The 24,673-nt window shown below is 36.3% G+C and overlaps 1 protein-coding gene across 1 annotated transcript in view; it reads right to left on the bottom strand.

Annotated features, from left to right (window-relative positions):
• The window catches only part of GNAQ (G protein subunit alpha q), a 301,603-nt gene that overhangs the window by 49,185 nt on the left and 227,745 nt on the right, over positions 1-24,673 (bottom strand). Inside the window, exons 4-5 of the mRNA XM_082611287.1 lie at positions 22,262-22,390; positions 19,499-19,628 (exon numbers count right to left, since the gene is read on the bottom strand). Coding sequence (XP_082467413.1) covers positions 19,499-19,628; positions 22,262-22,390 — 259 coding nt within the window. The remainder of the gene's footprint in view (positions 1-19,498; positions 19,629-22,261; positions 22,391-24,673) is intronic.

Genomic DNA, 24,673 nt, shown 5'->3' on the forward strand with positions numbered 1-24,673 from the left:
AAATCAAAGAGTTCTCTTAAAGAATTCTTCTCTACTGAATTAACCATAGATGATGACATTCAGAAATAAAAGTGATAACAGCATTTCTTTCACCATTAGAATTATCGATAATATGAATTATATATATCTATCATTTACTGAATAGATATCTATGTGCTCCAGTAAGTTTACACGTTATTTATTTTAATAATCCTCATGACACCCTGAGACAAATAATATCCTCATTTTGTACATTAAAAGGGAGGCACGGGGATATTAATTTGTTCAAGATCACCCAGCTTGAGGGACTTCCCTGGTGGCACAGTGGTTAAGAATCCACCTGCCAATACAGGGGACATGGGTTCGATCCCTGGTCTGAGAAGATCCCACATGTTGCAGAGCAACTAAGCCCATGTGCCACAACTACTGAGCCTGTGCTGTACAGCCCACGAGCCACAACTACTGAGCCCATGCACCACAACTACTGAAGCCCGTGCACCCTAGGGACCGTGAGCTGCAACTACTGAGCCTGCATGCTGCAACTACTGAAGCTCGTGTGCCTAGAGCCCGTGCTCCGCAACAAGAGAAGCCACCGCATTGAGAAGCCTGTGCACCACAATGAAGAGTAGCCCCACTCGCCACAATTAGAGAAAGCTCGCCTGCAGCAATGGAGACCCAACACACCGGAGGGGGGGGTGGGGGGGAGAGATTACCCAGTTTGAAATGGGTGGAGTTGCAATTTAAACCAGGACTCTTTCTACTTCCTACTTCCCTGTTGCCTCTTCAAGGACTGTCTTCCAATGTCCTTTAAAAAGAAATCTTTGTTCTCTTCTACCTTTTTTAAAAGTCACAATTCACATCACGGGAATTGACAATTCAAAAAATAAAATATTGCTTTCATTCACTTCTTCATTGTTTCATTGGTGAAAACATATTGGAGATGTCACTGTAGCAGATTTAACTAAGGCAGCAGAAGAAATGTAGACAATGGCTGCTTTGCCTCGCAATCTTAATCTAATCTCTTTGAAGAAAATTACATGCAATCCAGACCTCCTATTAAATACTGAGTCTGGGATTCCATCAAATGTGTTATTTTTCTAGAGAACAGCAAAGCCACAGATAATGATCTTAAGCTTTATAAAATGCAGATTCCCCGATAAAAGATAAATTCTTCTCTTTTTTAAAAAAGGGGGAGTCAGATGGTACTCAAGAAAGATCCCAGCTGGTTAAGTTTGGCCACTGAAGTGGTCAGATTCTTCTGGCTTCGAGCTCACAGCATTTTGAGCATCTACAATGTAGAGCTTTTATTTATTTTTGAGCTTTAAACCCTCTGCATCTGCTCCATCTAATATGAACAAACAAGTGTTGAGATAAAAACGTAGCCTCGGGCTTCCCTGGTGGCGCAGTGGTTGAGAGTCCGCCTGCCGATGCAGGGGACATGGGTTCGAGCCCCGGTCCGGGAAGATCCCACATGCCGCGGAGTGGCTGGGCCTGTGAGCCGTGGCCGCTGAGCCTGTGCGTCCGGAGCCTATGCTCCACAACGGGAGAGGCCACAACAGTGAGAGGCCCGCGTACGGCCAAAAAAAAAAAAAAAAAGCCTCATAAAACTGTCTCCCTTACTTCAATGAACTCCTTAATTTGCATCATCTCTAAAAGCTGTCTCAGTGTTGAAGACATTTGCAACACTGACAGAAAATGGATGTTCTCTAATACAGCTAAGCTTCTTTGACTAGCCATTTGTACTTATTTCTCTATTCACTTCCACCTCCATTTTATGCTTCTTAAAGCAATTAGGAAAAGAAAAAGCAGGCTAAAAAGCTTTTTAAAAAATTTAATCAGATTTAATTGATCAACTTAAAAAAATAAGACTTCTTAAACTTTTAAAATAACTATGCTGTGGTCATGCTGTGGTGGCTTGAGGGATCTTAGTTCCCTGACCAGGGATTGAACCTGGGCCCTTGGCAGTGAAAGCGCAGAGTCCTAGCCACTGGACCACCAGGGAATCCCCAGTGTCTTTGATTTCTTAATCCACACAGTTTATATGTTCATGGAAACATCATAAAATGCAGATAAGGAAAATGAATGAAATATAAAAACAAAATTGCCCTTAATCCACCCATTCAGAGATAATCCCTGCTAACAGTTTTACATTAACCTTCCAGATATTTTGTATGCATCTATAATAAACACCTGAATTATATCATTAAAATAAGATGCATTTTAAAATTTATTTAGATCATTAAAATATTAATAATCAAAATGTAATAAATCATTAAAAATGATTTTAAGTCATGTTATTTTGAAATTATTTCTTTATGTCAATATATAATGAACAACTTTCTATCTAGTATTAATTATACATCCATATTATCATTTTTAGTATCTAAATAGTATTTTATTTTTTAGATATACTCTGACTTCTTTAGCCAATCTCCTACTATTAGATAATTTAGTTGTTCTCAATTGTTTACAATTATATACAATGTTGTGATGGATTGTCATCTACATACCTTTGGGACTTATAACTAATTAGACGATTAGTATAAATCCCTACCAGTGGAATTAACTGGATCAAAGGGTATAACCACCTCAAAGGATTTTACAAATTACCACACAACTGGCAGATTTTACCAATTTATCCTCCTACCAGCAGTACATAAGAATGTCTATTTCTCCACATCCCTCTTTCTTTTTAATCTTTGCATTTCTAACAGGTAAAAAGGCACTATCACACATCAACTGTATTTCTATGATTACAGAATGGTCAAATTTACCTTTAAAATTCGAGTTAGAGAAGCACATATGGATGATGGAGCAAGAGTTGTAACATATGCATAATGGGAATAAAAAAGGAGAAAAAAGAGAGGAAGGAACAGAAGAAATATTTGAAGCAGTAATGACTGAGAATTTCCCCAAATTATGTCAGATACTAAGGGGGATAAATATCAAAAAAGCAAAAACAAACAGAAAAATGTAGGCATATTATATTCAAGCTGCAAAAAATCAAAGATAAAGAAAAAATCTTAGAAGAAGCCAGAGGGGAAAAAAGCTCCTATAGATAAGCAAAGATAAGAATTACATCTGACCTCTCTTCAGAAACCATGTCAGCAAGAACAGAGTGCAGTGATATATTTAAAGTGTTGAAAGAAAAAAATGACCACCATAGAATTCTGTACCCTATGAAATTATCCCTCAAAAGTGAAGGAAAAATAACAAGTTTCTCAGACAAACAAAAACTGAGAAAACCTACTGCCAGTAGATATGCCTTGCAAGAAATAATAAAAGGAATCATTTAGAGAGAAAGAAAATGATGTAGGTCAGAAACTCAGATCTACATGGAGAAAGAATAAGTGAAGGTCAAATAAAAACTTTCATTTTTCTTATTCTTAATTGATTTTGAACAGTTTGTTCAAAATAATAATACAATGTATTTGATTATGAATGCTTATATGTATGCTTATGTATTCTTATGTGGAATGAATGACAGCAATGATACAAGAGACACAAGGGAGGAATTAAGATTATTTTGTTATTATACGGTACTCACACTACTGGTGAAGTGGTATAGTGTTATCTGAAAGTGTACTTGTATTTGTTTTAAGTGTATATTGCAAACTCTAGTTGCAACTACTAAAATAAGTGAAATATATATATACAATCTATATGTTTAAGAAGACAAAATGAAATCATATAAAATGTTCAATTAAAACCATAAGAGACAGAAAGACAAAAATAGGAACAAAGAACAAGGGCAAAACAGTATCAAATACGGCTGATATTGATCCAACCATACTGATACTCACTTTAAATGTTATTGGTCTAAATACACCAATTTAAAAACAGAAATTATAAAAGTGGATCAAAAAACAAGACCAATTGTGTGTTGTCTACAAGGAAGTCACTTTAAATATCCAGACACATGTAGATGAAAGGTAAATGGATGAAGAAATATGTACCACACTAACACTAGTCAAAATAAAGCTGAAGTAGCTATATTAATTTCAGACAGAGCAGACTTCAGAGCAAGGAAAGTTATGAGGAATAAAGAAGGACATTACATAAAGATAAAGGACTTAATTCTCCAAGAAGACACAACAACACTTAATGTACATGCACCTAAAAATAGAGTGTCACAATATGTGAGGTAAAAACTGATATAACTGCAAGGAAAAAGAGATAAATCCACTATTTTATTTGTAAACTTCAACATCCTTCTATCACAAATGGACAGATCCAGCAGGCAAAAAATCAGTAAGGACATAGTTACTCAACAGCACCATCAATCCACTGGATATTACTAACATCTATCGCCTACTTCATCCAAAAACAGAAACAGAACAGAAATTCTTCTCAAGCTCACATGGAACATTCACAAGATAGACCACATTTTGGGTCACGAAACATACCTTAATATATTTAGGACATGACACCATGTATGCTCTCAGACCACAATGGAATTAGACCAGAAATCAATAACAGAAAGATAGCTGGAAAATCCCAAAATATGTAGAGATTAAAAAACACACTAAAGGGGAAAAAAGAAATTTTAAGATAAATTTTAAAATATTTTGGACTAATGAAAATTAAAAATTATCAAACTTTGTGGGATGCAGAGAATATAGTGCTTAGAGGGAAATTTCTAGCATTGAGTGCATATGATAGAAAAGAGGAAAGATCATATAAGGTATCAGACAGAAGAAAGATCAATCATCTATGCTTCCACCTTAGGAAGCTAGGAAAAGAAGAGGAAATCAAATTCATTTTAAGTAGACAAAAGGAAATAATATTATAGCCAGGTTAACTGAGAAAAAAAGAGAAGATACAAATTACTAATATCAGAAATAAAAGAAGGGACATTATTACAGACCCCATGGACATTACAAGGATAATAAAGGAATACACTGTGATTCCCACAAATTTGATAATCTTCAGGATATGGATCAATTCCTTGGAAGACACAATCTGCCAAAACTTATACAAGAAGAAATACACAATCTGAATAGGCCTATATCTAATAAATAAATTGAATCAACAATTAATAACCTTCTAAATCAGAAAACAAAAGGCCCAGATGGATTCATTAGCAAATTCTACCAAACATTTAAGGAAGAAATTATGCCAATTATCTATAATCTCTTCCAGAAGACAGAAACAGAGGAAAAACTTCCTTATTCTATGAGACAGCAGTACCCAAATATCAACAGCAGACAAAGATCTTATAAGAAAGGAAAACTATGGACCATTATCTCTCATGAGCTTAGATACAAATATCCTCAACAAACATGAGCAAATCAAATGCAACAATGTATAAGAAGAATTGTACACACCATGTCCAGGGGGATTTATTCCAGGTATGAAAGGATAGTTCAGTATCTGAAAACCAATGAAGGACATCCATCACATCAATGGGCAAAAAAAGAAAACTCACATGATCCTATCGATTGATGCAGAAAAAGCATGTGACAAAATCCAACACCCATTCACGATAAAAATTCTCAGCAAAACTGGAAATAACGGGGAACTTCCTTGACTTGATAGAGAACACCTAAAAAAAACCCTTACAGCTAACCTCATGAGAAACTAGAAGCTTTCTGGCTAAGACTAGGAACAAAGCAGGAATGTTCCCTCCCTCCACTACTTTTCAGTACTGTAGTGGAAGTCCAACCTAATGCAATAAGATAAGAAAAGGAAATAAAAAGTATATAATTTGGGAAGAAATAAAACTTTTGTTTGTTCACAGATGACATGATCATTTATATAGAAAGTCTGAGAGAAGTGATGACAAAAATCCTGGAACTAAGAAGTGACTACAGGCTGGTTGCAGCATACAAGGTTAATGCAGCATACAAGGTTAATACAGCATACAAGGTCACTTTCCTATATACCAGTAATGAACAAATGGAATTTGAAATTAAAAACACAATATCATTTACATTAGGAGGAAAAAAATGAAATGCATAGGTGTAAATCTAACAAAATTTTGTACAAGATCTAAATGAAGAGAACTACAAAACTCTGATGAAAGAAATCAAAGAACTAAATAAATGCAGAGCTATTTCATGTTCCCAGATAGGAAGATTCAATAATATCAAGATGTCAGTTTTTCCTCACTTGATCTACAGATTCAACACAATCCCAATCAAAATCACAACAGGGCTTCCCTGGTGGCGCAGTGGTTGAGAGTCTGCCTGCTGGTGCAGGGGACACGGGTTCGTGCCCCGGTCCAGGAAGATCCCACGTGCCGCGGAGCGGCTGAGCCTGTGAGCCATGGCCGCTGAGCCTGCGTGTCCGAAGCGTGTGCTCCACAACGGGAGGGGCCACAGCAGTGAGAGGCCCGCGTACCGCAAAAGAAAAAAACAATCACAACAAACTGATTTTAAAGTTTATATGGCGAGGTAAAAGACCCAGAATAGACAACGCAATATTGAAGAAGAAGAATAAAGTTGGAGGACTGATACTATTTGACTTCAAAACTTACCTATAAAGCTGTCATATCAAGACCGTATTGGCAAAAGAACAAATAGAGAACCCAGAAATAGACCCACATAGTTACAGTCAACTGATCTTTGATAAAAGAGCAAAGGCAATAAAATGGAAAAAAGACAGTCTTTACAACAAATGTTGCTGGAACAACTGGACATCCATATATTAAAAAAAAGACTCTAAACACAGATCTTTCACAAAAATGAACTAAAAAATGGATCACAGACCTGAAAATAAAATGCAAAACTATGAAAATCTAGGATGAAAATCTAGATGACCTTGGTGTGGCAATGATGCTTTAGCTACAACGCCAAATGCACAATCCATGAAAGAAATAATTGATCAACTAGACTACATTAAGATTAAAGACTACTCTGCAAAAGACAATGTCAAAAGAATGAGAAGACAACCCACAGACTGGGAGAAAATATTTGCAAAAGACGTAACTGATAAAGACTCTTATCCAAAATGTACAAAAACCTCTTAAAATACAACAGTAAGAAAACTAACAACGGGATGAAAAAATGGATACCTGAACAGCTCACCAAAGAAGATACGCAGATGACAAATAAGCATATGAAAAGATGCTCCATATCATATGTCATTAGGGAAATGCAAATTAAAATAAAGAAATATCTCTACATACCAATTAAAATGGCCCAAATCTGGAACACTGACAACACCAAATGCTGGGGAGGATGTGCAGCAACAGTTTTCATTCAGTGCTGGTGGGAGTGCCAAAATGGTACAGCCACTTTGGAAGCCAGTTTGGTAGTTTTTTACAAAACTTAACACCCCCTTATCATATGATCTAGCAATTGCACTTGTTGGTATTTGTCGAAAGGAGCGGATAACTTATGTACACACAAAAACCTGGACATGGATGTTGATAGCAGCCTTATTCATAATTGCCAAAACTTGGAAGCAACCAAGATATTCTACTGTAGGTGAACAGAATAATACACTGCGGTACATCCAGGCAATGGAGTATTACTCAGCACTAAAAGGAAATGAGCTATTAAGACATAAAAGGACACAGAGGAATCTTAAATGCATGTTAATAAGTGAAAGAAGCCAATATGAAAAGTCTACATTCTGTGTAATTCCAACTTAGGACATTTGGAAAACATAAAACCCTGAAGATGGCAAAAAGAATAGGAGTTGCTGGAGGGTGGGAGGGAGGGAGTGAGAAGGGAATGAAGAGGCCGAGCAGAGGATTTTAGGGCCAGTGAAACTATTCTGTATGATACACCACAATGGTGAATACATGTCATTATACATTTTTCAAAATCCATACACTACACAACAGAAAGAGTGAACCTTAAAGTAAACTATGGACTTTGAGTGATAATCAAGTGTCAATGTAGGTTCACTGATTGTAACAAATGTACCAGATGTAACAAACCCCTTGTTAGGATGATGATAATGGGAGAAGCTACACACGCATGGGGGAAATTGCTGTACTTTTCGCTCAATTTTGCTGTAAACCTAAAACTGCTCTAGAAAAATTAAGTATCTTTATATATAAAAAACAACTGGACTCCCTAAATATCCCTTCCCCGCACCGTTCCCCCCGGTAACCGTAAGTTTGTTCTCTAAGTCTGTGAGTCTGTTTCTGTTTTGTAAATAAGTTCATTTGTATTATTTTTTTTAGATTCTGCATATAAGCGATATCATACTTCTGACTTACTTCACTCAGTATGACAACCTCTAGGTCCATCCATGTTGCTGCAAATGGCATTACTTCATTCTTTTTAATGGCTGAGTAATATGTTCCATTGTATATATACAATATATACAATATACCACATCTTCTTTATCCATTCATCTGTCGATGGACACTTAGGTTGCTTCCATGTCTTGGCTATTGTAAACAGTGCTGCAATGAACACTGGTGTGCATGTATCCTTTTGAACCATGTTTTCCTCCAGATATATATATATAGTTAGGGAGTTGTACATGTACACACTGCTATATTTAAAATGGAAAACCAACAAGGACCTACTGTATAGCACAGGGAACTCTGCTCAATATTATGTAACAATCTAAAAGCGAAAGGAATTTGAAAAAGAATAAAAAACAAACAAATCAAAAAAAAAACCCAATTAGATAGTAGTGATTTTGTCCAATTCAGCGAATATACTAAAATCCATTGATGTGCACACTTTAAGAGGGTGAATTCGATGTTTTATGAATTAAATCTCAATAGGCTGTTTAATCTTTTCTACTATTTTTCAATTGAATCTTTTCTACTTCCTGTATGGCTGGACTCCGCTTCTGAAATATTCTTTCCTTCCCAAGTGAGTCACCCATTCAGCAAGTCTCCCACAAGTGTGTATAGTCTGTCCACTGCTGCCCTCACCCTGCTGCTGCTACCAACTGACTTCCTACTGCAGTCCCCATCTTTTATGAAAACACTGAACCTCATCTGTGGACTCACCCAGACTGAAAAGCAGGACACTAGCACTTCTGGTTTGCTTCTTGCATAACTGCTTTATTTCAGCAAAGAACATTTCTGACGTAAGAAAAAAATCTTGATGACAAAAAGAATAATTCAACAGGAATATACAAAAATTTCAAACTTATACTGTACATAATAATGAAGTCTCAAAATATAATAGAAGTGTGGAATTTAAAATATAGACAAGTTTACAACAAAAGTGGGATATTAAATAAAATCAAAAAAACAAACAAAAAAACACCTCAGTCAGTGAGGGGACATTTTTTCCATTTTTTTCAGGGATTCATTTCTGTATACAAAATATTTTTATAACACAGGATTGTATATCATATATCAAATGACTCTGCCAATGTATGCAATTTTTACTTTACAGGTATATTTTTACTTTATCTAAAAGAAATATATACCTTAAAATAAAAGTTTAATTTAAATTTAATTTAAATATTTAAAAAATTTCCAACATTCCCAAATTACATAAATGGGTAGTTGCTCCCCAAGTGATTTCAGTATCAAAGAAAAATCACATGCTAGTGGTTAATTATTTATGTTTATAATGTTAAAATGGTGGTGTTAATATTAGCATTTAATTTTTAAATGCATTTAGAGTCAACAAAATAAAGGTGGAACTATGCAAGTAACAATTCAAAAACAAAAAAATTATAGCAAATGTCATGTTAAAATGTCCATTTCCAAAATACAAATGCTTATGCACTACAATTGGGAGGAAAAAGTCCTTAAGGAGGACATGTAAAGGACAAAGTTTAAAAGACCAATAAACTGAGCCACACCAAAACGCACTATTTAAAAAGCAAGTAAAAAGCAGTAAAAAGCAAGTCACGGAGTAGCAGAAGTTATGTGCAATACAGATAACATACAAAGAGCTTGAATCAAGAATAAAAAAGGACTCTATGTTAATAATGTTTTTCCAAAAAGTCAGATCAATAGAAAACTGGCAATAGAATCAAATAGGCGCTTCAAAAAGAGGACACCCAATGGTAAAGAAATATATAAAGAACTCAGTCTCATTATAATCAGGGAAATGCAAATTGACACCACAGTGAGATGCTACTACACACCCATTATAATGATTAAAATTGAAAAGCTGACCATATCTTTGTTAGCAAGGGTATTGGTCAACTGGAACACACATATACTGTTGGTGGAAGTGTAAACTGTTTTCAAAGTTCAAACTGGTAGTGTAGTGGGTTGAATGGTGACCCCCTCAAAAGGTATGTCCATGCCATAACCCCTAGAACCTGTGAATGCAACCTTATTTGGAAAAAGTCTTTGCAGATGTAATTAAGTTAAGGATTTTTAGATGACATCATGCTGGATTATCTACTGGGCCCTACATCCAATGACAGGAGTCCCTTTAAGAGACAGCAGAGAAGACACAGACAAGAAGGCCATGTGAAGACAGAGGCAGAGACTGGAGCTATGTAACCAGAAGGAATGCCAACAGTCACCAGAAGCTGGATGAGAAAAAGAAGGGATCCTCCCCACTACAGCCTTCAGAGGGATTTCAGCCCTGTTGATACCTTGATTTTAGACTTCTAACCTCTAGAATTATGAGCCAACAAATGTCTGTGGTCGTAACCCACCAAATTTATGGTGATCTGTTACAGCAGCCCTAGAAAATGAATATAGGCAGTATCTAGTACAGTTGAACATATACATTCCCTGTGAACTCTAATCAAGAGAAAATCAGGCACATATAAGGCAAAAAACATGAAAAGAATATTCATATCAGCATTACTCATAATAGCCCCAAAGAGAAAACCACTCAGATGTCCATCAAAAATAGGATGGGGGCTTCCCTGGTGGCGCAGTGGTTGAGAATCTGCCTGCTAATGCAGGGGACAAGGGTTTGAGCCCTGGTCTGAGAAGATCCCACATGCCGCGGAGCAACTAGGCCTGTGAGCCACAACTACTGAGCTTGCGCGTCTGGAGCCTGTGCTCCGCAACAAGAGAGGCCGCAATAGTGAGAGGCCCGTGCACCGCGATGAAGAGTGGCCCCTGCTTGCCACAACTAGAGAAAGCCCTCACACAGAAACGAAGACCCAACACAGCAAAAATAAATAATAAATAAATTACTAAAACTCCTACCTACCCCCAACATCTTCTAAAACAAAAAAAAAATAGGATGGAAAAATAAATTGTGGTATATTCATTTAATTGAATAATATAAAGTAATAAAAATGAAAAACTGCAGCTACACAACATGGATTTATCTAATAAACTTATTCTGAACAAAAGAAGGTAACACAAAAGAATTCATTTACTTTCATTTATATGGAGTTCAAAATACGCAAAATTAATCTACGGTGTTAGAAGTCAAAATAGTACCCTTGGGGAAGAGGAAACGGGGTGGTTTTAATAGACATAATGTTAGAACCTTGCACCCCAAAATTTGAAATCACAATTTCAAGTGCATGTGGAACATTTATAAAAAGTGACCATGTCAATGACAAAAGCAATGTCCTAAACAATAAATGGTGAGCTATACCATGTCACATTCATGGATGGTAACATTCAATACTATAAAGTTGAGAAACCAACCTCAAATTTACCTATACATTTATTAAAATTCCAATCAAATTTGTGTTTTGGTATTTGATAGGCTGATCTTAAAATTCAAATGAAAGACTAAAAAACCAAGAATAGCCAAGAAAATTCTGAAGAGCAACAAGGTAGGTAGACTTGATACTCTAGATATCTAAACTGTTGATTTGATAACTTTTATATTGCTACAGGAGTAGTAAATACATCAATCAAATAGAGGGCCCAGAGAAAGACCCATGTGTGTAATAAAACTTGACTCACATCTCAAGTGTCATTAATACTGATGGGAAGAAGGACTACCAGGTGAGCTAACAAAATAAAAAAATACATCTGCTTAAAGTCTTGGAGTGCTAAACAGTAGTGAAGAAATACCAGGTCAGAATTTGGGGAAGGCCAAGTCTGGAGAAGTGAGCCCAGGCTTTGGGGCCACTTTCCCATGGAGGTATTTGCTGATTCTGGAGATGGCAGCTGAGAGGCTTCAGGGGATGAGGCTCTAGTGAACTATAACTGCTTTGTCCTAGGCTATGCACTGGGAGTGAGGGTATGCCCAAGGAAACAGGCACCTGCAGCTCGGCTCTCTAGCCACCAAAAGAGCTAACATGACAAAGACTGACAATACCACGGGTTGGCAAAGATGGGAAGTGACAGGAACTTTCTGACATGGCTGGCAGGACTGTAAATTGGTTCATTCGCTTTGGAAAATACTTTCACCTTATCTACTAAAGCTGAAGATATGTATCCCCTACGTGCCCGCAATTCTACTCCTAGGTATACAGCCAACAGAAATGTAAAGCCAGGTACATCAAGGGATCTTTACATGAATATTCATGGAAACGTTATTTGTAATATTCCCATACTGGAAATACATGAAAAGTCTATACTTAGTAAAATGGATAAACAAATTGTGGTATTTTTAGGCAACAGAATACTATATGGCAATGTAAATGAATGAGTTATGTAAAATATATATATCTTACAAACATAACACTGAGCAAAAGAAGCCAGATGCCAAAGTTTATATAAATAGCATACTGCTTTTAAAGGTCAAAAAACACACTATTTGATTCCCTTTGTGTAACAGTTAAACACTAGTAAAAACTAGTGTTCAGGAATGCATAGTTAAGCATTAAAACTAAAGAGAGAAGCAAAGAAGTGATTACCTTACAGAACTGTGGTTACCTGCTGGGGAAGGGGCATTAGCAGGGCTTCAGTGGTCTTACAATGTTCCATCTCTTTTTATTTTTTCTTTTTTTTTGCGGTATGCGGGCCTCTCACTGTTGTGGCCTCTCCCGTTGCGGAGCACAGGCTCCGGATGCGCAGGCCCAGCGGCCATGGCTCACGGGCCCAGCCGCTCCGCGGCATATGGGATCCTCCCAGACCGGGGCACGAACCCGTGTCCCCTGCATCGGCAGGCGGACTCTCAACCACTGCGCCACCAGGGAGGCCCATGTTCCATTTCTTGACAGGGGTTTTGGACGCACAGATGCTTTGTGATAAACCAATGCTCTGCACGTTTTTTGTATTTGTGTACTTTTCATATATCTTTCATAATTAAAAAGGTAAGAAAACATCAGTGGAGATGGATGACGGATTTATTATTCAATACATGGTATTGGATCAACTGAACAGAAATATGGTAAGAATATATTAAATCTTTACTTCCTATCACACACAGAAATCAATTACAGGTGTATAAAAAACCTAGGAAAAGCAAAAACCTTGTAAGTTTTAATAGAAAATATGGGATGTATCTTCATATTCTATGGAATAAAAGTAATTCCTGAAGAAAATACAATAATACAACCAATAAAGGCAATGAGTGAGCTGACCACATTAAGATTAAAACTCTCTATAAGATAAAGTGAAAAGACAAACCACACACCAATGAGTTCTATATGTATAACCAGCAAACAGCAATAACCAGACTACTTAAAACTGCGTATGTCTCAACTGAAAAAAGAGACAACTCCACTGGGGGTTGGGGTGAGGGAGAGAACAGGCAAGGGTTGGAAAAGGTGATCCATATTACAAACAACCTGGCTGGCTGAGATGAAACATGGTAGGGTATATTCACATAATGGAATGAGACGGTGATGTAAATAAATGAATTAGAGCCATGTGTTGCAACATGAAAAAAATCTCTAAAACAATGTTGAATTTAAAAAAAGGACAAAATGCAAAATAAAATCATTTTATAATAAAATTTATAATCATGCATACTATTTAAAATCCAATATTACATATCCCTTATCAACACATATATAGTAAAAACATGAAAAAAATATGCTTAGGAATGATAAATGTTAACTTGAGGCCAGTAGCTTCTCCTGGGGAGGGAGAGAAAGGAATCAGGGAAGTTTACACAAGGACTTGGATTGTATCTATACCATTTTATTTCTGTGAAAATAAAGATTTAAAGCAAATATGTCAAAAATTTCAAGTTCTCTATAATTTTATAGTCTCCTGTATCACTGAAATAGTTTATAAAAACAAAGGTAAACAAAATCCACTTCCCTAGCTATTCTCAGTTTTATTCTTACATCAAGCTGTGGGTTTAGACCGCATGTTACTGGCCCATCACAAACTTTGATACTATGGCACCAACTTACACTGAAGGAAGCTTAAGAAACAGGCCTCGTGATTCTGATATTTGGCTTCCTGGAGGGGAACCATCGTGGATATAACTTACTACCTCCTGCAGCATCTCTGTACAAAGTTGAGGGAATAGTCACTTGGAGGGCCCAGTACCAGGAGAAGCTAACTTTTTCTTTTTATATAGACACAGTGAACCTTGTAACAGACCATGGTTACTTCCTTTTATTGGTTGCTAAGAGACGCTTGACTAAATCTATGGACTACCACTAGGAAAGATACCTGATTGCCTGATCTGTATTTTAATTCTTATCTTACTCTCCAATCCTTACTGTCCTTTCATCCAGGTTTTTCAGGTGATTTATTTTATCCTACTGTATGTATGTGATTATGTACACACACACACGGAGGCATATAATATAAAGGAAAAATCTGATAGATTTCTGTTATATTAAAATTTAAAACTTCTGTATATCAAAAGGCACCATTAAGAGAATAAATGGCGAGCTACAAAGTGGAAGAAGATGTTTGCAGTACACATGACAAAAGGTTCACATCCAAGAGTGTAAGGAACTCCCACAAATCAGTAAAAAAAAAAAAAAAAAAAAAAAAAAGATGGAAAATTCAAAAGAAAAAGGGACAAAGTTGGTAAACAGCAGAGCTAAAGTTCCAGTCTGAAGTGTTACTTTATTTTACTTAAAAAAATTATCATTTCACGTATTTGTAATGCCATCACCTAGCAACAATGACAATCACGCTTTACACTTTGGTCTTGGTAGAAAATCTTCCATTTTCTTTTTTTTGGGGTGGGTGGGTGTGCTAATAACCTTCCCTATAATAATTATATATATGTAATTTGTTGTGATTACAGAAATCAGACTATACCAAATATACTACTTTGCAATCTTTTTCATATAATTCATCTTAAAAAAAAACTATTGCATAGATTACACTAATATGGGTTCCATATAGTCTTTAAAAGATTTCCAACATACATTCACACAAAAGGTGTCCCTGTGTGTCTGCTTCCCCACACGCTTACCAGCACTAAGTGCCGGTCTCTGGTTCAGACTCATAAATGGTGATCGAAATACTTCCTTCTGGCTTCCTTCAAGCATTGAGAACAAAGCAATTGAGGAGGAGTAAAATAATGAGCAAACAGACATGCCAGCTAATGAAAAGGGTGTGGGAAGGAGTTTACAAAAGAAACAAGTGGCTGAAAACGAACAAAGGAATGAGGAAATGGGAAAGGGGTTAAATATAAAAAAAGTAGGGCGCCTTTCAGGAATATTCTTGTTAATCAGGTCATGACTCTGAGTCGTATACTAAAGACTTAGGGGCAAGATGTAGTTTCTGATTTCATAATTTGATGAAGAGTGGATAAAGGAGGGCTAGAACCAATCCCATTGAGACCGGATATCTTAACCTAAGCTCTTACTTCTGGAGTTCAAATTTCTTCTCCTCAATTTTTAGTCAGTTTCCTCCCCCTAGAGCTGAATTTTATCTGAAAAAAAAAATTCCCAAACTTCACTTCAAGTTTTTAGAGCAGAACAAAGTACATATTTCACACTTTTAAAGAAAATGTTCAGACTCTGGTTGCAGCTGAATAACTTCAAGATGGCTTCATTTTAAAACTTAGTAGAGGAGAAATATCTGAAGGACATGCATATTTTAGATTATTTGTTTTAAGATAGTTCAATCACTGGTAAAGGATCTCTGGCTGTTCTCATGTGAGCATAACAAGAGTTTAGAGGTGGAGAAGAGGGGTTTCAACTCCTGCAGGGTCAGGATTTTCATTCTACCTCTATGTTCTTGGCCACCTTTAACAGTTCCTCTTGCTTCTCCTCTCAGTTTATCCCTAACTTCTGGAAGACAGGGGAAAGAAAGCTGGTCTAGAAAGGGAGGAATGGGGGCCCTGAGTGACCGGGGCCATGGGCCTTAATCTCTCCATTCTTGTATCCTCAGCAAACCTGATCTCACTTCATGGGAGGTCAGCTGGTGAGATTCAAATAAGTAATGCTTAATGGTTTAAGCAAGTTTTGAATAGGCATAAAGCGCTAAGGTATTATAAATGTCTACTCTCTCCTTTTACTATTCTTTTTAAAATCAATTGAGCAACTCCAAGAATCAGATTTGAAGGATAACTGTTTATGGGAATCCATCTTGGTTCAAAGGAGGACTTGGGGTACAGGGAACTATCTCGATATTTTAATAAAACTAAAACCTAATTGGTTGTGACCATTTCAAAAGAATTAATGTAAGTTAGAAGCATACATTCAAAAAGGAAGCATCGGAGAAAAGGGGCCTAAGTCTTTGGGATTCTATAAAAAGCTTGGTCTGTAAGACAGTCCCTGAGTCAATATCTGAGAAACAAGTCTGTATTAGTGCTCAGATACTCATGTAACAGAGAACCACAAAAACCAAGGACTAAAAAGACAGAATCTGGATACACACTGATGACCTGAAATATGTCATCTGAATGCCTTATTGTGGGCTCTGGGCTTTCAGGGGTACGGAAATAATGTACGCGTGAAAGAATTACAGCAGAGTAACTGGCTCCGTGCTGGTGTACTATCAAAGGGAAACCAAGACAGCACAAAAGGAATATGTAAATCAACACAGCTCTACAACCCTGATTATGCTCACCCACTATTTGATAACATATTTCCTTCTTTGGAGGAAAAAAAATAAAGAAAGAAATTCATTCCCCAAACTCTTGGGAGGCTGAGAATCTAGACAGACAAGAGCACATCTACATAAAACATTTGAAGATTAATACATAATAAAAGCCAAAGCAATAATCTAAAATAAAATACTTCCCTTAGCTGCTTTGGCTTGTGGTCTGCAATGTATTTTCCACAGTTCCCCAAGATAAAAGGGAGATTGTCAGTATCCATTTCCAGGTTTTTCTCACGAATATATATCAAGGGAAGTACAACAAAGTCTGCTTTGGATTAAAGTTATGAACATCAGATTTCAAAACCAAGAACAAAATGTTTTAGGAGTCTATTCCAGCTTTGTCTCACCAAACCCTGAAAATGTGGGGAAAGTAGAATTCTATAGTTCTGAGTTTTTTTTAATGACTTAAGAAAGTAGAGAGGCAATGACATTTTCATATATTACTATAACAGGAAAAGAAAAAAGAATAATGGACTACATCTTGACATTAAAAAATACTTTTGACAGTGTTTCCTAATTACCAACAGTGATGACTATGGCTAACATGGATGAAGAAATTAATGAGCAGTATTTTTTTCTTATTATGTTTAAGATCATCTCCAATACTACCATCAGGCTTGACTTGCCTGATATCTGAAAAGAACACCATAAAATTACAAGGTAGGCTTTAAAAATATTCACAAGTGGTTAGGGAGTCCTAATGAACAATAATAGAGTTATTACTTTAATTTGTAGCATAAGGCATCACCACAGGAATCAAAGAAATTGATGTATTTTTAGATGTGTGAACTGCTTATACATTGAATGGCGAGGTACTGTGGAAACTTTCATTCTGTGGAAACTTTAACTGGATTTATGTGCTAGAATTAGCTGATGAGTTGCAAATTTTAAAGTGATAAACTGATTAGCATTAAATCACAAAATATATTTCTTTATAAATAGAATGCATTTATCTCATATAAAATGTGTATTGATAAACACTTGTTTTCCTCTAGCTATATGTAAACAGTGACATAAGAAAGAAAATTATGCATGCGTCTTGCATCTTCTGTGCAGTTGAAAATGTCTTAAATTTTATTTCACTGGACAGCAAACTAAAGAAAAGAAACGATGACCTTTATAACTAAGGCCTTCCTTCTCTCGGACTCTCTATTTTGACAAAAGCATCCCTCTTTTATGAGGTCCTTTAGGACAATGTTGATTTTTTTTCCATTTCTGTATCTCTTTAGATACCCTGGTATCCAGCATACAGTAGATGAGCGCTCAAAATATTTTTTGTCTTGATTCAACATTCAAACATTCAAAGAAATAAAAAATGTTGTCATATGCTTCCAAGATATGTAGTATGTTTAAAATGCTATACCCAAAGATTATGGAACAACTAACAGATATAAAAATAAAAATATGTATAGAGATATCATAGCTCAAATTCTGATGGTAACTGCTTAACTCAAAGTGTGATAACTGATTCTCATATACCTTAGCATGCTTTTCAGGCACTTTGCATTACGGCTACAGAGGGCAAATGGCTGATAAACCTCATTGTTAAAAAGAAGTCCCTTAAATAGCAAGATATACATGAACAACAACAAAAAAGAACTCTGATCGGTTCAAAAGCCCATATACTTGTAACCCAGGACACATATGAAATGTATGAATAGGTAACTCAGCTCTATATGGGATATTGGTTCATAACTCTTCATCAATCCTACATACAAAAAAAAATGCTATGTAGGACCTGATATGTATTTTAAGAGATATTAATACCTGCAGAAAAATATTTAAAAGGACCAAGAAGCCAGAATTCTTATGTACCAAAAAAAACTGTACAAAATTAGAAGTACATTTTAATATGCCAGATCTTATTTTAATCAGCTATTGGGGATACTCACTTCCTTCTCTTTATTTTCTACCTTATTAGGAGGAAATTTAATATCTACTATTGGCATGTCAGTCTGCAAACTCTAACAGTATAACAATGGTGTCTTCTCCCAATACACACCGAACTCCAGATCAAAGTCACGGTTTTCTGTGCCCCTTAATTATCCTCCACAATCAACTCTGACTCACCATGGAGCCTTTATCGTCCTAAAAACCCATATTTATACTTGATAGAATTTCATGCAATAGGGAGGAGATGACAACACTGAATCAGTTCTCCAGACAGGCATATCAAGGATGCTTTTTCAATCACCCAGTGCTTAGTAGAGACAAAGTTATGCAGTAGCCTATAGAATTCTATAAGAGCAGAAAGGCCACATCACTAGGACACTTCTTGGCTCCAGAACAAACTGATGTAGAGCCCAGCTGCAAAGTCATTCACATTTGCCAAGAGAGGTTTTGAGTACTCTTTGGGACCCACCCCTCATACAAACAACAATTTAAACAAAATGAAAACAGAACAAAACAGGCTGACTCACTCCAACACTCCCAACTCCATCCTGTAGGAAGAAGGCTATAAAATAACGTGACAATTAGCCTAGGGATTTCCTTGTTATTTTCATTCTCAGAGCCTCTGCTGTAGTGTTAAAAGTATCACATAGGGTCCAATTAGACCTGAACACACAGACCTGCTCAAACATCTTCCTGTTCTGAGTATACCACATGGTACCACAGGGTTATTTAAAAAAACTCCCAAATCAGTAGTTAAGAAAACAATGAAGTCAGCTTACCCCATACCCTATCATTTATTTGTATCAGATGTTAAAGTGAGAATCCATTGCCTGTCCACAGAGCACTCACCTCATTGTCTGACTCCACGAGAACTTGATCGTATTCACTAAGCGCTACTAGAAACATGATAGACGTGACATTTTCAAAGCAGTGTATCCATTTTCTTCTCTCTGACCTTTGGCCCCCTACATCGACCATTCTGCAAGGTTAATAATATTCATATTAATAGCACATAAAAAATATCAATATAAATATAGCTTTACTTACAAACTTAGGAAACCTACTCTCTAAAGAGAATAGTCATCAAAACCAATCCAATTAACACTTATTGAACATCTACTAATTTTCTGTTACCTAACAATCAAAGTCAAGACATTCTGGGTACTAACTCATTGCACTTATTAGAAACTTACCTGATATGTATAAAAATTATAATTTTGTAAAAAAAAAAAAATCCTGTGCCAAGCCAAGGAAAAAGGCTGTTTTATTTAATCAAGCACAGAAGAGTCAGAAACAAAACGAGTTTTATTTGTGTTCAGCTCTAATGGCAAATACTGACTTCAGTTTCTTTTCCTATAAAATGAGAATGAAGATCCTCATGTATTTCTCAGGGAAGCTAGGAATGACTACAAATGCATTTAAAAGATGTAAGATGCTGTGTATTTCAAAATGGGTATGTAATGCTTCAACTAAATGCAAACAAAACCTCACTGATCTTCATCAGGAAGGTAAGCTTTTGGGGCTGTTTTTTCTTTCCAGTATTGACTATAATTTGGGACAGTCCAATCATGTTGGGTAACATGGTGCAATCAGCCTTATGCACAAGTCAACCTGCTAAACTGCTAGAAGTGGTATGTATAAAACATCAAGATGCTATAAGAGGCCATCATTTGAACTATACCGAGGATTTGTTTTTACACATCAATTCTGTGCTCAGGAATCAACACTGGCATCAATTAATTTGAGTGCTAGTGTATATAGAAAATATTTAGCAGAACTTGGCAATGAATCCAAGTTTCTTCAAATTGTTGAATCCATAACTTGACTAAAATGTGCACCATGTTTACAAGATAAAATATTTTCAGAAAATGAGAGTTTTAGGTATAAAAGTTTGAGAGTAGGGCTCTTTAAGTGTTTGTTGAAAACTGCTAAGGATCAAACCTAAACTAAGAAATCAAGAATCTTCCAGTGACTGCTTTGAAAAGTTTCCTATGAAAGAGTTTTCTGAGGGGCAAAACAATGGATCCAGGGAGACCTATGAACTACAGACATCAAAACTAGAAATCTTAGGTCTTTAGAAATATTAAAATGTTAGCTCTTCTCTGATGTCAAATCAATAATATACTCATTTATATAAAATCCTCATTCCATGAAATCCTGTCATGCTAAACCCTATGAGATGTTTTTGATGGTAGCAAGAAATTATTCTCCTAAGTCATTACTTTTACTGAAGTGCCAAAGAATGTCCTTTAAAAGCTTGTGCCCAAAATGTAGGGGAAAAACCCAAGATGTAATAGTAACCTGGTTTCAGATTTCAGTAATCATAAAGCAAAAAGGAGATGAAAATCTCCATGAAATGCTCTATGTTTTCTGAAAATATTCTAACATGGTTATAAGCAGAAGGAAATTTGGTGTCTCAAATTAATCTCTAAACGCAATGAACTCAAAACTTAATCCAGAATGCTGGAGCTATAGGGAGCCTTGGTGATCATCTAATGTAACCATTTTAATGATGAAAAAAACGAGGCTCAGAAATTATTTCCGAAGTGTCACCCTCTTTATGGCTATGTCCATTAGAGTAGCGTATGGCAGCCAGATGTAACCACAGGTGCAGAGATTGATTAGAATGAAACACACAGTGCTTTGCAGGGAATGATGGAGGGCCTGCCCATCAGGGTCACATGGCAGAGTTACATCACAGGAGTTACATTCATTTCCACTTCACAACCCTGTATTGTACGTAGTTGTCTTAAATGGATGGCTCTCCCAAGGAACTCAACTCTCTGCACCCAAAGACATATTCATATGGCCTCATTTCTCCATGTACCATGTGGTTTGTATTCTAACTAAAAGTATGTCTGAGTGATTGTGTAATAAGAGATTAAATGAAAGTACATCAGTCTTGTTTATTTTTTCTCATCTTAAAAAAAATTAGATTACTTCAGCTGAAGTATTACCCAGAAAGAATAGCAGCAGTAAGGGAGAAAGTAATAAACTTTCATTCTATTTTCCTATGTAAGTTTAGACTAGGTTAATCAATCCATTTCCAAAACGACGTATTTTTAAATTTTTTCAGGCAACTCATTTTAGGAGTACAAAACAGCCCGTATTCTTATTGCTACCGAAAAATTCTACTTTGGTACCAGAGGACCTGGAGGAAACAACATGAAAGCTTCTGACAACCTGTAATTTCTGTTATTAATAGGGTTATAAGATAAGTTATATCTTTATACAAATGTAAAAATACAGTTTTTACATATACATGTTTTACATGTAAAAATACAGTTTGTACAATGTACAAACACTGACCTCATAGTTAAAATGATTCCCAACCAATTTTAGTCTGGACCAATGTTTGAGTAACTTTTAACCACCAGGAAACTATTCACTGATTTCTCAGTGATTTAACCTGAAATAAGAAACCTGCCCATCCATCTTTCCTCTGCTTCCTCTTTCAGGGACACATTATTTCATTTGTGTCTCCAATGATAATAATTGTTATAAAGGTGATACTGTTTTAAAGTCTACACATGGTTTCAATATTCATAGCGTTCACAAAATGTGCTCAAGGCAGAAGAGCTGGGAAGTGGATTTTACGGACTCAAGTACTACCTGAAAATGACACTTTGTAAGTCAAAGGGGTATTCGATGATCCCTGTGGTGGGGACTCGAACTCTGAGCACATCTTGTTGCGTAGGCAGGTAGGCAGGGTCGGCAACGCGGTCCAAGTCATTAAGATAGCTGGAGGAGGGAAGACACATGAGAATGTCAGTGACACCATCACACCAGACCTGCTGATGGAAAAGGAAGGACAACAATGAATCCTAAGACAGAAGTGGAGAGAAGGAAGAAAAATATCAGAAAGTGGTAGAGTAGCTTGGGAAGTGAAAGATACACTCAACCTTCTGTTAGAGCAAGGTTGTCCATCTATGGATGACCTGGTTCACAGTATTTCTCTTTTCTTCTCTTACTGTCAAATAGAACCCTGACAGAACGTAAAGGGGGAGAAGAAAAGAATGAAATGAGTCTCCTACCCTCTACTTGTTTAGCAGGTCTGGTGGGTAAGCAGGAGTTTAAAGCAAATAGTTTTTGAATTATTTATACAAATGTTATTTGTATAAACAAACAGATAACAGAGCTACACATAGGGTCAGGATGCATTTTTTTGCCTTTTTACAGAACATCAGAGCCTTTTCCTGGAATGTATTTCCTTATAAGACAGCAGCATACCATGTCCTAAACAGAGTCCAAAGCCTAAGTCATTCACAATTAATGTGAAGCCACGAGATTTCTAGTTACTGAGGCAACAATATCGAAGGCCAGATATTCCCAGTGTATAGACTCATCACACTTAAACTTTACATTTATCTGCTTATACGACACTTTTCCATTAAAAAAAGCGCTTTTTATTGTGAAATAATTATAGACCCACAAGAAGCTGCAAAAATATTACAGAGAATTCCCCTGTGCCCTTCACCTAATTTCCCCCAATAATAACATCTTATGTGACCATAGAATATTATCAAAACCAGGAATTTGACACTGATCAATACTATTAACTAAACTACAGACCTTACTTGGATTTCACCAATATTTACACACACACACACATATTTTTGGGGGTGCATACGTCTTTGAAATTTTATTACATGTAGAGATTCGTGCAATCACCACTGCAATCAGGATACAGAATTGTTCTGTTAGCAGAAAGAAACTTCTGTGTGCTACCCATCCCAGTCCTAACCCCTGGCAACCACACATATGTCCTCCATCAGTATAACTCTATCATTTCAAAAGTGTTATATTCCATTCACTTTCCACTCTCTCAAATTGCAAAAGTAATTTACAACTTTAAGAATGACATAATTTGATATAACTGATGACAAAACAGGTAAAAATGACTGTTGTGCATGGCATCCTCGTGATTTCAAAGAGTCACTATGTTCCCTTTGGCCCTGGAAGGGATGGAGCACAGATATGATTTCAAAACATACAACTGCAAAGTATATACAGAAAGTAACTAACATGTGAATAAGATTTAAAGAAAAGGTAGAACCATTATAGACTTGGAAGAGATTAGATCTTCAACCCCTACAGGCCCACAAACAAGAGACAGTGAGTTCTGAGACATGTAACAGGGAATGTCTGGTGTGGAGCATAACTCAGCAAGAGCACAAGCACTCAGGTGACATGACGTACCCAGGATAAAGGCTGTCTCGCCCTGTTATTCCTGCCTTAGTACCTAAAAGAGTGCCTGGCAAATAGTACTTAACGATTATTTGCTGAATGGATGGATGATTTCCCATGCTGAGATTTAGTTTTAGCATTATTTAAATATCCTTCTTACTAGTGGGGTTTCCGTACCAATGATACTGTTAAATTTGAAACTGAATATTGAAAAAAATGTAAGTCTCTAAGATTCATGGGATCATAAAATAGTAGAGCTATGTCTGACTTTAACAAAGAAATAAATTACTGCCTTTTTGGAGCTGTATCAATTCTTTAAGACAAAGAAGCACAATATTAGTCTGGAAATTCCTAATACAAAGCAACTATAATTAGTATTCTAGTGGCCTTATCCCAAACACATCAATGATTCTTTAGCTGGCAATTAGCTCTCTACTGGCTGACAGAAACCAGCCTGGTATCTTTAATTATTATAAGAGTGGCTGGGGGACAAAAAGAGGGAGAGGCTGGGAGAATATGGGCTTGAGAGGCAGGAAGGAAATGTAAAAAAGGACTGGACTCCAAATTTTAGTGAATATCCTGGCAGGGTCTGGGAGGTGCCTGATGGGGTTAACAAGCCCATGTTCTGGGTGTTGGCCTGTATCTCATCCTACAGATAAACCAGCTCATGACTCCATAAATGCAAAATCAACTGGGTACTCTGTATAGATGGAGTTTTTTGATTTATAAGCTCCTTGATTTGAAAAAATTGAAATGAATGTACATTTTGAAATCTGCAAGATCATAATTTATTTAACTACTATATACAAATATTTAATTCAGAGGAATCAGAGAACT

This window comes from Mesoplodon mirus (assembly GCF_964341445.2).
Source record: "Mesoplodon mirus genome assembly, chromosome: 1".
Taxonomy (NCBI): Eukaryota; Metazoa; Chordata; class Mammalia; order Artiodactyla; family Ziphiidae; genus Mesoplodon; species Mesoplodon mirus.